At 38.0% G+C, this 14,524-nt stretch overlaps 1 protein-coding gene across 2 annotated transcripts in view; it reads left to right on the top strand.

Moving 5' to 3' along the window:
• SHPRH (SNF2 histone linker PHD RING helicase) overlaps positions 1 to 14,524 on the top strand; it is a 98,602-nt gene that overhangs the window by 48,476 nt on the left and 35,602 nt on the right. For both annotated transcript variants that reach the window (XM_075924373.2, XM_075924375.2), the window contains exons 16-20: positions 842 to 934; positions 7,692 to 7,799; positions 10,798 to 10,940; positions 13,509 to 13,682; positions 13,995 to 14,057. In XM_075924373.2, coding sequence (XP_075780488.2) covers positions 842 to 934; positions 7,692 to 7,799; positions 10,798 to 10,940; positions 13,509 to 13,682; positions 13,995 to 14,057 — 581 coding nt within the window. The remainder of the gene's footprint in view (positions 1 to 841; positions 935 to 7,691; positions 7,800 to 10,797; positions 10,941 to 13,508; positions 13,683 to 13,994; positions 14,058 to 14,524) is intronic.

Raw genomic sequence — 14,524 nt, 5'->3', positions numbered from 1 at the left:
CCTGAAATGCTTCTAGGTGGCCTTAAATGCGATTCAGCGTCCAGTGAGTGTGGACACTCTATTTTGAATGGGCATTTGCTGTGTAGAAGCACTATTTTGAAAAAAGCTATTTTGGAGATTTTCTTCAGAAATAGCTTATTCTGAAATAAGCATGCAGTGTAGATGTGCCCTTGAAGACCATAATATATCTTGAAGACTGTAATAATGCAGGGTGATTCTAGTTTCTGGACTTAGTATGGGGATAAGTAGGTGGTATTTAGTGGCCTGGGACACAAAGAAAGTTAGAATAGATGATCTTGTGATCTCTTTTGGCCTTGATATAACAGTAATGATGCTAATGAAGCTATACTATTGAAACTTAAGAAAAACATCAGAAGCTGCTCTGAATTTGTAATTTCTTTCAGCTTTTCTAGTTTGTCTATTTTAGGAATATAATAAGCAACTTCATTCCATATTCTTTTCAAAAATAATTTTAAAAGAATACTTTTTTAAGATAAATGTCTTGTATCTCACAATAGCTTTAGGGGAAACAGCTGTGATATAGTGGAAAGAATACAAAGCAGAGAATTGAAGACATGGATTCGATATCAGACTTTTTAATTGGTTTGCTATGAGATCTTGGCGAAATCAGTTCCTTGGTTGTTTCTTTTTTGTCTTTTGTAAATGGAAGTAATAATGCTTACTTTGTAATTTACGGAGGGAAGCTGTACCTTTATATTAAATAATTATTATTCTCATAAGTAGCCTTGTTCTATGATTCTACTGATTATTACTTTGTTGTAGTAACAGATAATACTGTATATTGTGTTTCATGATATTTGTTGCTTTTCTGTACATGTAGAGACTTCATTCTACACACAATCTGATGGAACTATTGACAGCAAAACATCCGGGGATACCACCAACATTGCGTGATGGCAGACTTGAGGAAGAGGTGATTGTTGATAATTTTGATGTAAATATATTTTAAAACCGTGATGGGGAACCTGACGCCCAGGGACCAGATATGGCTTCCCTGGATCTGATCCCTGAGTTCTTGGGCTCCCTCCCCAGCCTTGAGGAGCCCATGTTGGTGCTCCAGCTCCCCACCACCTGCTTTCCCCCATGGGTATGGAGCATACAAAGTCTACTTGCATGTCCCCCCAGGCTCTAGTGTGCAAGGAAAATGTGATGAGTGTCTTTCTCCTTCTTAGGGGCCACTTCGGTGAGGGTTGTATTTTTGCTTCTCACTTGTGTGCAGCCCCTGACCCAAAAAAGGTTCCCCACTCCTGTTTTAAAGAATATATTTTGCAGATTGTACTTTATTTTTTAAGACTGTAACCATCTTTATTCTATTTTATGTCAAAACATGGGGGGAGGGGGAATCATCAGACCAAGTAGGTTAACTTTCAGCCATGTAATAAAATTGCATTTAATTGAAAATGGCCAATTGCTGCTATTCTGAATGCATGCTGATCTTTGCTATGTTATGAATACGTTTTGGGGAAAATTAAATATTGATTACTAGAAAGATGATCTTGCAAATTTTTATGTATCAGTAGTTGTATATAGTCAATTAATCTAGAAACACGTAAAATAAACTACCCCTCATAAGTGGACTGGGATCAAATAGGGCAGTATGTAAAAAGGGCGTCAGGAGACTAAATACGTATTCTGTTCCTCATGGACCAAACTATGGAAAATACCTATGTTTGACATTTACATAGCCATCTGTTGAATGTTGTTTGCCAAATAATAGTCAGCTTCTTAGTTCACAAGTATCTGGTGATCTCTTATCATCTTTTTACCAAGAGCCACACTCCATTAGTGGTAATTTTAAAATTATATTATTTCTAGGAATCATTTTGGGAACGTTGTATGGCCTTTGCTAATACAGTAGTCAGGTGACATGATCACAGTCATAGTTGTGTAAGACTGGAAGGGACCTTGATAGATCGTCCAGTCTCCTTCACTGAGGCAGGACCAAGTGCTATCTAGGCCATTCCTGTCAGGTGTTTGTACAACCTGTTGTTAAAAACCTCCAGTGATGAGGATTGCACAACTTCCTAGATAATTTGTTCCAGAGCTTAACTATCGTTAGGAATTTTTTCCTAATATCTACCTTAAATCTTCTCTTGCTGCAATGTAAGTCCATTACTTCCTTCTTGTCCTCAGCAGACAAGGAGCATGATTTATCACTCGCTTCTTTATAACAACCGTTTACACACTTGAAGACTATTATCTCTCTCCCTCCCCTAAATCTTCTCTTCTCCAAATTAAACAAACACAGTTTTTTCAATCTTTCTTTGTCGGTTATGTTTTCTAGAAATGTTATCATTTTTGTTGCTCTCCTCTGGATCCAGTTTCTTCACGTTTCCAAAGTTGTGGTGACCAGAACTGGATACAGTACTCGAACTGAAGTCTCTTCAGTGCTGAGTGTAGTGGAAGAATTATTTCTCATGGTCTTGCTTACAATGCTCTTACTAATACATCCCAGAATCTATCTTTGTTCGTTTGTTTGTTGCAATTGTATTACATGGTTGACTCATATTTGGTTTGTGATACACTATAATCCTCACATCCAAGTATAGTATTTTGTGTTTGTCCTTACAGAATTTCATCCTGTTTATTCTGGCCATTTCTCCAATTTGTCAAGATCATTTTGAATTCTACTGTCTTCAAAGTGCTTGCAATCCCTCTCAGCTTGGTATTACCCACAATGCACCTCCTCTAACTCAGAGCCAAGCATCCCCCGTGAGCCCCTTCCCAGCTCTAACCTATGCCTGGGTCTCACTGGAGCTGCTGCCACCGCCACCACCACTGTCTCTTCATTTTATAAGCTTACTTTCTGTGCTATTATCCAAAATAGTTTATAATGATATTGAGTCGGACCATCCCCAGGAGAGATCCCTGCAGGACCCCTCTTGATCTACCCTTCCAGCTTGACTTCTCTTGGTGTGGTTTTCCAATCCGTTGTGTAGCCACCTTATTGTAAGTTCACCTCTGTTATATTTCTCTAGTTTGCTTATGCAAAGTCATGTGAGACAGTATCATAGGCCTTTCTGAGTAGATACGATATATCTCAATTTAGTATTTGTGAATCTCTGCTCAATTTCATGTACACTAAGCACTCTTTTTCCTTTTCAATGTTTTATACCTTTTCTTCCTTTACCTGTTCTGTTATCTATCTAGTAGTGTACTGGTGGGTGTTTTAATCAGTGAAGGAAAGGAAATACATTTCCAGGCATCAGGGGTTGTCTATACAATGCATTAGTCTGTTGTGCATGAGCTAGCTTGTATGAAATGGGACTATAGAGAACTTCTAGTGCATGTCAGCAGGGTCCTCACTCCAGTTAGCATGCCATATCCTAGCATGTGGTAGAACAGAGGTGGCCCTGCTCCGCTTGAAGGCCACGGCCCATCGACGACTGATAATTCCTCAGAGAAGCGCGTGACAGTGGTGGCGGCGGTGGCTCCAGTGAGACCCAGGAATAGGTTAGAGCTAGGGAGGGGTTCACAGGGGGTGCTTGGCTCTGAGATAGAGGAGGTGCATTGGGTTAGAGCAGGGAGGCTAAGAGTTCCTAGCTCTCGGGGAGGGGTGGGTTCATTAGGTTAGAGCGAGGGCCTAGGGGTGCCTGCTTCTGGGAGAGAGGAGGGAGATTGGATCAGAGCAGGGGGGCTGAAGCACCTTAAACTCAAAGTCTTCATGGATGCAGAATAAGGCAGCCAACACAGATGTCATATTTAAATTCCAGGGAAAAAAAAAATCAGCATGTACCTGATTTACAGTGTTTCTTTAAAGAAAATTCAAAGACTGTTTGCCAGTCTGAAGCAATTATTCTGAGATATGAGTCTCTCCCTTATTGTTTTTGAACCTCTCATATTTGCAGTCTGGGACAGACCTGAATTTTTAGAACTATAAAAAAGCCATAATCTTCATAAGTTAAGAAAAAAACCATAGGAAACCATACTAGAGATCCACAAGCTGGAGTGAAACAGGCACTTCAAATTGTGCTAATTTACTTCTCAGTTCAGTTTAATTTTAAAAAACTCACAGGACATAATAAGGCAATAATGTTAAATTTAAAATACACGGTGGGGATGCTTTTTTTTTTTTAGTATGAGAATATTACTGTATTTTTAAAGGTTTGGGGGTTTTTTAATTTGATATTTGTTCCTTGTCAAGTTCTCTGAAAATTTATGGACTGGCCAGGAATTTTTTAAGTGCCTAGAGGCTTTTTTATTGGTTTTTGTCTGAAATGTCCTGTAATGTTATTTTTATCACTATATTTTGTGTACTCTATCTATCTATCTATCTATCCATCTATCTATCTATCAAAATAAATATATTATACGTGGCTCTTTGCACTCTATCCACAGTCATTCTCTGAGCCTGCAATTTCTTGTTTTTCTTTCTTCAAGGAAATGACTAGAGATGAATGGAACAAGCCCAATGAAGACAAGCACATTAAGAGGGGTGACCTAGGGCTCTGTAACATTCAAAAACCAAAGGGGCCTATTACTGACATACCAAACTGGATTCTGCTGTAGCATCCTTCACCAGGGATTTGTTTTTTTTTCCTTAGAGAGGGAGTTGTACTCAAAGGCTACGTCTACACTGGCATCCCTTCTGGAAAAGGAATGCTAATGTAGCACATCGGAATAGCAAAATCCGCGGGGGATTTAAATATCCCCCGCGGGATTTGCATTTACATGGCTGCCGCTTTTTTCCGGCTTGGAGATAAGCCGGAGAAAAGCGCCAGTCTAGACGTGATTCTCCGGAAAATAAGCCCTTTTCCGGAGGATCTCTTATTCCTACTTCGAAGTAGGAATAAGAGATCCTCCGGAAAAGGGCTTATTTTCCGGAGAATCACGTCTAGACTGGCGCTTTTCTCCGGCTTATCTCCAAGCCGGAAAAAAGCGGCAGCCATGTAAATGCAAATCCCGCGGGGGATATTTAAATCCCCCGCGGATTTTGCTATTCCGATGTGTCTAATCTGCATCCCTTTTCCGGAAAAGGGGTGCAGTGTAGACACAGCCTAAGAATGAAATGGATAGAAAGATGAATTTTGAAGCCTACTCAAGTATCTTTCAAGCATTCCTAACAGCTGCCTGATTTGCAAAAGCATTTATTTCCTCACTAGAGAACCTCAAAGCCCTTAAGGTCAGAGATCACCCTGACTCTGGCTCCATTTTAAAGCAAGTCTCCTTAGCACCAGTGTTTGCTGCTGGTGCCTCAGTGGAGGCATTTAAGTTCTCAGCCTGAGCCATAATATCCATCTCAATAGCCAGGCATCACCTACGGCTGTGTCTATGGAAGGTGTAAACTTACTTTAAGCAGTTCCTTTGCTTGTCCAAGTTTACAGGATCCAGTCTTTTTGGAGAAAAGCTAACGATTCAACAAAATCTAGACAGTTTCTCTCTAAGTGCTCTTAGCATAACTCTTGGGGTACATTTTTTTCCTCTCAACAGAATTTTATCCCCGGTGTGTTTTGGGGGGGGAATAGGGGGGTTCAGTATTTTTGGTTAAACCATCTGGCAACCCTAATGATAATAGCCACACTCAGGTTGCAAAGAGCCCAACTTATGCTTCCAACTGCTAGGAGAAAAGCATTATTTCTCAAAATTTCTACCTCAGTGATATGTGGGAAGTCCCCTCCACTCTGCTTCACCTGAATTCCATCAGTTCCATATTCTTCTATTCCTCACCCCACTCTGATTAATTTCTATCCATCCTTTACTTTTGTTTAGGCTCATACCTGTCTTCCTTACATGCTCAGTTATTAACCAGAGCAAGAAAAATAGTGGTAGGTGGGTTGTCCTGTCATCTCTAATTATGTTGTGATCAGGCCAGAGGCTCTCTGGTGATGGGCTTGGTAGATGGTTGGAACAGAACCCCTTTTTAAATTTTAATGTGGGAGAATCTCCTTTGTTACTAGTAGTCTTCTAGCTGGTATGGGAGGAGGAAGATGGCACCAATCTCCCTGAACTTGTGTGAGTAGCTGAAAGAACTGGTCATCTGTCACTGGTAAAAGGACTTAGGGAAGAGGGTTAGTATTGGATATTTGGGGAATAGAACTTCAGAGGCCTGATCTTCCTTCCATTACTGCTGGTGCCCCTCCTTTCATTGACCTCACTCTTGATTACTCTAGTATGAGAGAACAGAATCAGATTCCCTCCCACTTGCTCCCCACCATCACAACTGTTGCCTTTCTATCAGAGGCAGCTGCGTGGGAGGCAGGTGGCTCTGTGAGAGCTGGTGCTCATGGGGAGCCAGCTTTTAAGCCTGCGCCCCTGCACTGCTACTTCTGTGGGAGTTGGCGGGGGGCGGGAGGGAGGCGGCTCTGTGTGCACTGGCTCTCACTCCCCCCCCGCCACACACACCTTTCTGCCTGTATATTAGAGGCAGCAAAATGCGGTGTGTGTAGCCATTATGATTTACCAATGAGCCAAGGCTTATCAGTTAATTGTGTAAGCAATTACATGTTAACATTCCCTCACATTAAGAACTTTTCTTAATGTGAGGGTTGGGGCTATACAAGCACTCTCAGGGACCAAGTTGGACTACAGCAGTCAATTTGTTAACAAAAGATTAACATCATTTTATCTTTTTTAATGTTGTTGTCACAAGGAAAAGGGATGGAAGCTTAGCTTTCATTTTTAAACAAAAGAATTGAGATTCTTCTTCATTATCCTCTTTCAATAAAGAGCTCTAGCCCAATCCCATGAACTTTTCTTTAGTTTCAGTGACTAAGCTTCATACGTACCAATAATGATGTTGTTCTCATACTAATGGAAAAGTGAAGTGAAACTTAGCCAACCCCAAAACACAGAAAATAAAGGCAAAAATGTGATACACCAAAATTGATTTTATTGACCATTTGTTTGAGAAAATTCACATGCCAATAACCCACTTGTTAACCTGACATTAACATATTGCCAACTGGTGCCAATATTACAATTAATTTTTTTTAATAGATGTGCTTCTTCAAAAAAAGTTCATCTGGTTTGACTAAAAATGGCAGACACACAAAATCGGGAAGGTAATATCTTTTACTGCACCACCTTTTGTTGGTGACAGATAGATGCTTTTGAGCCACACAGAGTTCTTCAGATTTCCGAATATCACAGCTAAATGCAAAGTGAAGCAGATTGTGTTTGATCTGAAACTAAATATCTAACGTTAATATTAGATTTATTATTTTGATTTTTTTTTCCCTCAGTGTTTTAAAGGTTTTTTTCTGAGTTGAAACTAACACAAATTTGTGAAATGTTGTGGTCAACCCAAATCTGCATTTTTCTTTAAAAAAAAAAAAACCCAAACCTTTGGCCCAAAATTTTCTTACCTCACTTATAGCACTGAGTTGTGGTGTGCAGGTAAATAAATTGTTGTTCTCTGATTCAGCAATAGATATCTGTAGGCTCAACAGAATGGCTTAAAATAAGAGTTTGGAGAAGAAAAATTACTATTCAGCCTCCTTCCCTGCCTACAATTTGTTACAGTAGTACTGTTCACATGTTTTGAATTTCATGCAATTCGAGCTCTTAAAAAACACAACAAATTGAGTTTGCAGGGAAGCAAATTCAGACCTTGGGTAATCAACTTCACTCTTGGACTAATGTAATTCAGGGATTGAGAGCTTTTCTCTGTTTAATTATTCCTTGTAGATATAAATGATTGATGCATAATTTAAATTCTTATTTGCATATAGGCTGAACAACTTCGACAACATTATATGAGTAAATCCAATGCAGAAGTTTCAGAAGCTCATCAGGCTTTGCAGCCAGTGTTACAGACCATTCGTGAGCTCCAGAGAAAGGCAGGTGCCTCTTTGGTTTATGATTTTTGATTTACTAATTACTTTTAACCTGTGTATCCTTGATTCCAAATATTATTTAATACATGATAACATGTAGAGGCCCAAACAGAATAGAACCTTACTGTACTGGGCACATCACAAACACACAAAAAAAGATGACCCCTGCCTCGAAAGAGCTTACATTTTTAGTATTTGATGAGCTACAACAAATGGGCACAACAAGCAGATTGGAGGAACATAAGGTAACAGAAAATTATAATAAAGCATCTGCTTTTTGCTTTTTCCATCGCACCATATGATACACATGCATGTTTATCTCTTGAAAGTTAGGTTAAGAATCAAGCTAGAAGAATAAAGTCATACTAGCCATACTAGAAGAGGCTGTGTTACTGAATTTAAAAACTCTGTCAGGTGATGTCTACATTCATTTCTAAGGAATGGTTCTTCCAGCAAGTGTATCTCAACAACATTAATTCATTCTGACTACCTAGCTGATGAGGAGAGGTGTAATAGAAAAATATACTGATGAAGTCTTGCACTGAAATGCCAGTTGGGCTACACTGTGTCACAAGATGAAATATCACATGAGCAAATATCAGGGTGGATAAAAATCAATGTTTTTTTAAAAATTAAAAAATCCTATTTTAAAAAAATCATTAAAATACTAAATTTCTCATTTAAAAATAGGTTACAGTTAAATCTTATCACAGAAACGCTACGCCTATCTGTACAGTCTCATAAACATAAATTAATGGCTCTAATCTGTCCAGCCTAACAACCAGCCTTTGCTTCTTGAGAGTTCTGGGTTTTCAGTTTCTGTTTCTAAGCAGATTGTACACAGATGTGACCAGACACAGGCTGGATAGGATTGTTTTTTTGTTCTATGTTTATGTGGTGGTGGCCCTGGGCCAACCACGCCAAAGTTAGTTAAGACATTGTATAAAGACCGACACACAATATATAGAAAAGAATGGAGGCAGCATAGGTGAAACAGTGAAGTGGACTAGAAAGAAAAAAGGAAGATATTATTCAGGACACACACAGCTTCCTATATTGCCTTTCACTTTTGCCACAGAAAAACTGTCATGGTTTCTGGGTATAAAAGAGAACCTATCTGGGAATATTTTGAAGAAATTCATTCCCTGGGTAAAAAAGGAAAATGCATCAAGTGTAAGCAATGCAAGAAGAAGATATAGGGCCTAGCTGCAAGAATGAAACATTATAAGGAAAACTGCTTAATGGGAGAAAATGATGTGGATGGAAATGTGGATATGTCTGAAGAACATTATGGATCAGCGTTGCGATGCATCCTTCTTCAGGACTCTCTCTATGCCTTTAGTATAAGTGTGATTTAACAAGCAAATTCCCAGGCAGTTTGCTGTGTTAGATATTGCTAGGAAAAAAAATTAGAATACCTAATCCTTGTGGCTTGTTTAATTAATTAACTAGGTTTAGAATCTATCATCCAAGTGTACAGTACGGAAAGCTGTAGTAAGAGAAATCTGGAGTTGCCAGTTGCCACTGAATGTCATTTTCTTATTTTATATTACCTAATACATGCCCCTTATTTTGGAACATCATGATCACAGACCATAATGGTAGTCAGCCTTAGCTGTTTTGGTAACTTGGAATCAGATTTGAATCAAAGTGACGGTAGACCTGGGGAAGATGAGAGCTGGGTTATAGAAGTTTTAATGATACCATACATTTATTAGTGTTCTGAGGACTTATCTGTTAGAGTTAATAAAATTTGAAAATTAAAAAAAAAAGTTTAAGGACAGCTGGCAGCCAGCAAATTTGGAGACTATTGCAATTGCAAATGTGAAATGTTTATATAATGTTTAAAATTTAGTTTAATAAAATATAAGTTATGTTGTATTTGTATGTATGATTTAGTTCTTACCATTCCTGATGTACTGCTGTTGAATCTGCAGCTTGATACAGGTAATGAGTATTATGTATTATTTCCTAAATTAATAAAAATCAAGTTATCTAAAAACATTATACAAAGTATACCCTCTTAGATGTTGCAACATGCTGTCCTCAGGTGTAAATTAACAAGTTTTAGTGATCAGATTTGCATCACTGTTGGAAGTAATATATGAAGACGTATCAATGGAAAATAGGGATGTGATGGTGTACCTGTTTACACGAGTAACTGATGAGCTGGGCTCATCAGTTATTCCTAATGGTTACACACAGCCCTATCCCAACTGCCTCTGTGGGGGGAGATGGGAGACAATGCGCATAGGATCTCCTGTGGAGCCACCTTCCAGTGCTCCCCTCTCTCCTTCCCCTCCCCCCACATTGCTGCCTTATGCACTCAGTGAGGCAGGCAGGAGCTGGTGCTTGCAGAGAGCTGGCTTAAAAGTCTGTTTGCCACAAACACTGGCTCCCACCTATCCCACTGAGCGTAAAAGTGTAACCACTGTACATTTCAGCAGTTACATGTTTACAAAAAAAAAGCATTTTAATATCCCTAATGGGAAATTTGATTTAAATCATTGATTTTTTTTGGTGATTTAAATTGTAATTTAGATCAGTCCACGCTGGCAAATATGTTTTCCCTTTCCATCCACATTCTCTCATTAAAAAGTCTTATTCCTCTAGCCTTTCTTTTCCTAATAGTAGTTTGTGTTAGAGTAAAAGGGAGTTATTCAGATTGGAAGGAAACTTCCAAACTACTCTACTTCTGCACATGCTACAAGACATTATTTTTCTTCTCTTGCATAGATAGCCAGCCTGTGCCTCACATGTAAACAATATAAAGATATTGATGTAAATGAAATTTACAAGGAGGTAAATTTTAGTAGTTATGCTGGATACATTTGTGGGCAAAGGTAGGCCTTTATAGCTTCATCTCTTGGCTACTTCCAGTAGAATTTACCAGTCCAGAAAGATTATGATCTAAAGAATAAAAAAGGCTTTTACCACTGTGGGCAGGCAAAGCATTTACTTTTGTTGTGAGTATTCCTGAATAAATCTCTCTTGCATACAGGTACATTCTGGGTCGCCTTGGTGGTTGGATGTGATCCAGACAGCAATACAATATGCCATTGATGAGGAGCTTGTTCAGCGTGTGCAAAATGAGATAACCAGTAACTACAAACAGCAAACTAATAAACTCTCCATGGCAGACAAGTAAGAGAATAACAACAAAATAGCATAATTAATACACTTAACTGTGTTGAAGTCTTCTAATCAGTTTGTGCTAGCCGATGAAATTAAATGCCAAGCACTTGTGCTTCAGAACATCTGGGCTGCAATTAAGTTTAAAAACATACTTCAAAAAGGAGAAACTAAATATAAAACTTCAAAAGAGCAAGGCCTTCAGTTTTCTCCCAAGATAAGTGTTCATTAAAATGTTCTCCTTTGCATAATCTGCTGTTGTTGTTTTTTAATGTTGTGTTCATGAAACTGCTGAGCAAAATAACTCAATGTTAATTGCATTGGGATTGATCATTCTCTAAAACAAACCAACTAGCAATTTATTTTGTCCCTCTAGGGATTCATTTGCATCAGTTTTTGATCTCTTTCAAGATCTACCCATTTCCCATTTTGCAGTTTCCTATTCTTCAGATACCATTTTCTGTCCAAGGAATTTGGGATGAGTTTACCACTGGAGACCATCAGTACTGCTTCTTGTATTGGAATTACCACCTGTTACTTCCACCATACTTACATCACCCTTTTCACAAATACCATCGGTCCAAAGCTCAGGAGTGCTTCCTGTGCAATACTCCCAACTCATGGAGCAATAAATTAGTCATATATTTACCCTGTAAAGTGACTATAGATGAGTGACTAGCATTTACTTTACTTGTTAACAGTCTGGTTTCAGATACAGGAACATAAAGTGCAAGCAGTGTGAAAAACTAAGTATTTGCCTGTTGAAAAAAAAATGAAATGTGAATCCCTTATAGGAAAAGTTCTGTTTGTTTATTCTACATTGCTATACGGAATGAACTGCTGTATTGCAATCAAAGTTTCTGTTGAATCTGTGCTAGACTCATTGGAATATTCACTCTACCCGACTAAACTAAATTTCATCAAAAAATTTCTGTCCAGTTGTATTTGCCACTACGTATGTTGAAGGAGAAAACAGTTCTTCCCTTGAAATAAGTAGTCAGAAAAATCTTGATTACCTTCCCAATTCTGCCACTGACAAGCTATGACCTTGGGCAAGTCACTCTTCTTTCTGTGCTTCAATTTCCTCATTTGTAAAATAGGGGATAATGATACTTGGTACTCCTTTATAAAGTACTTTAAGCTATGAAATAAATATACTCCAGAAAAGCTAAAATATTTGTATTACTAAAATGTAATGTGGAAGCAGTAAGGGCTGTGTAATAGCTGAGTAGTGGAGTTGAATGATCCAAAATACAAAGTAGGATTTCTCTCTTACATTTGGAACACTTGGGAGCTCGGGTTATATTATTAATTCAAACTTAAATGGTACCCATATGTTTCCAAAATATCCTATTGGTAATTGGTTTGTTCTCCCATTTGTGAGTTTTATTTCATTTCAGAATTCCAAATTAGCCCAAAGTATTGCTTAACTTAATCATTTAAACAGCTACCCATTTTCTAGCTTTACTCAACTTACAGAGATGAACTTATCTTTCTCTAACTTGGCTCATTATACTTTTGGAATGTTATGAATCTGATGTTCCCTCTGAGAGCGAAGCAATCTGTTTAACGCATTTGTGCACTCATGCTTACACATACCTTACCACTCCATCAGTTACAGACATCAGAATTATGAACTGATTGTTCAACCATACACCTCATTTGGAACCAGAAGTGTACATTCTCAAGCAGCAGAGACACCCTCCTCCCCCCCCCCAATAAAAGCAAACATTGTGCAGCCCAGTATTGTGTTTAGATGTGTACTACTAAAAAAAGAAAGGGAAAATGTTTTGACAGGGTAAGTAAACTGTTTCTGTACTTGTTTCATTTAAATTAATGTAGTTAAAATCAGCATTTTTCTTGTGTATAGTAAAGTTTCAGAGCTGAAACTCAGATATACTCAGTTGTAAACTTTTGAAAGGACTACAACATTTGATTAGAATTATGAATATTTCAAAGTTATGAACAACCTCCATTTCTGAGATGTTCATAACACCGAGTTACTACTGAGTGCTCTTTAGGATGCTAAATTGAGTAGTGTTCTGTCATCCAAAGCAGTATAGTCAAAGAAGAGTTATATCATGGGCAGCAACCATTCACTTCCCTCATATTGCATTTGTAGCATGTTGTGCGACTGATCAAGAGGGGTGCCTAGGTTTGAAAGGGTGGTTCATCTTCGTGCCTGCTCTGTATTTTACTTGAGAACTAGAGTAGCAAGTGCTTGGTATATGGTGTTTTTATGTATGTGTGTCCCCTGTAAACTGGACTGAGACCATCAAGCTACTCCCTGGACATCAAATGCAAATTAGATGGTAAATACTTTCAGGCATTACTGACCTTGACAAGATTTGAACCAATGACCAAGTTGGTATATGCTGTTTCCCCATTTCTAATATCTAAGTCTTTCTGTCTCACTGACTTCAATGGGACTATTTGTGATAGTCTGGGCTATCTGAGCAGGACTGGGCTTTAAATAGTTTCATTGTATACTGCCATTTATTTGTTTCTTTTTTTTTGTGAAAATGTTGAATTAGGCTTTGACTTGATGACGTGATGTGGTGTGTTTTTGTTGTTGGTCAGGTTTCGTGACTGTAGAGGCCTTCAGTACCTGCTCACAACACAAATGGAGGAGGTGAAGAAGTTCCAGAAGCTTGTAAGAGAAGCTGTGAAAAATCTAGAAGGTCCTCCCTCTAAGAAGGTTATTGAAGCTGCCACTATTTGCCATCTACGACCCGTTAGACTTCCTTTGAACAAGTATGTCAAAACATTGTTTTTGTAGAAGGTGTGTTCCTTATTATTTCGGAATAAGAGGAAGAAAAAAGAAATTGAAATATTAAAGCTCACATCTTACATGAGATCCATGCAAACAGACCCTTATGACTGCATGGATCCAGTTTGCTGGAACAGCCCCTATGTTAATTAAAAAAAACAAATTAAAATGGAGGTTTCCTATTCTTTTCACTGTATAGCTGAAAAATTAATGAGTTTATATGTATATTAATCTCTTAGGGATTTATCTGGACAGTTAGTCTTAAATATCACTCTTTGCAATCTGTTGTATTCCAGTTGTGTGTTCTGTAAAGCTGATGAGCTGTTCACAGATTATGAGTCAAAGCTGTTCTCTCATAGGTGAGTACTTAGTTTGCATTCTTATATTTGTGGTTTAAAGAAAAAAAATTGTTTTGGAAGTTAGTTTAAAATATAAGACATCCTAAGTTGTCTAATTTTAGGATCAAACTATTTCAACATATTCTTACAAAAGGAGTCAATATTAATATTTTAGGTAGTATCACTTTTATGTGCATATTTCATTTAAAACTCTCTTCTAAAATGAACAAATAAGTTATGCTGTTTTCTCATTAAGGGTTTATAATTTGAGAGATCACTAAAGATTTTCAGAGAGCTAAATTTTCAAGATGTTTCCATCTTTTTAATATGCCAATTTTATAAATGTATGTTCAGCTACGTAGTCTGTGTGAGCAAATGCTCTTTTATGCAAATCATAAGTACTCAGAGAACATGGCTATTTGGCCTTTAATTTCCTCTAAGTGAGAGTACAGTATGATAAACTAGTTGATAATATCAGAGGGGTAGCC

Source organism: Pelodiscus sinensis, chromosome 3 (assembly GCF_052426305.1).
Source record: "Pelodiscus sinensis isolate ZL-2025 chromosome 3, ASM5242630v1, whole genome shotgun sequence".
Classification (NCBI taxonomy): Eukaryota; Metazoa; Chordata; order Testudines; family Trionychidae; genus Pelodiscus; species Pelodiscus sinensis.
Note: the sequence above shows the minus strand (reverse complement) of the source record. Positions and strands in the feature narration are given on the sequence as shown.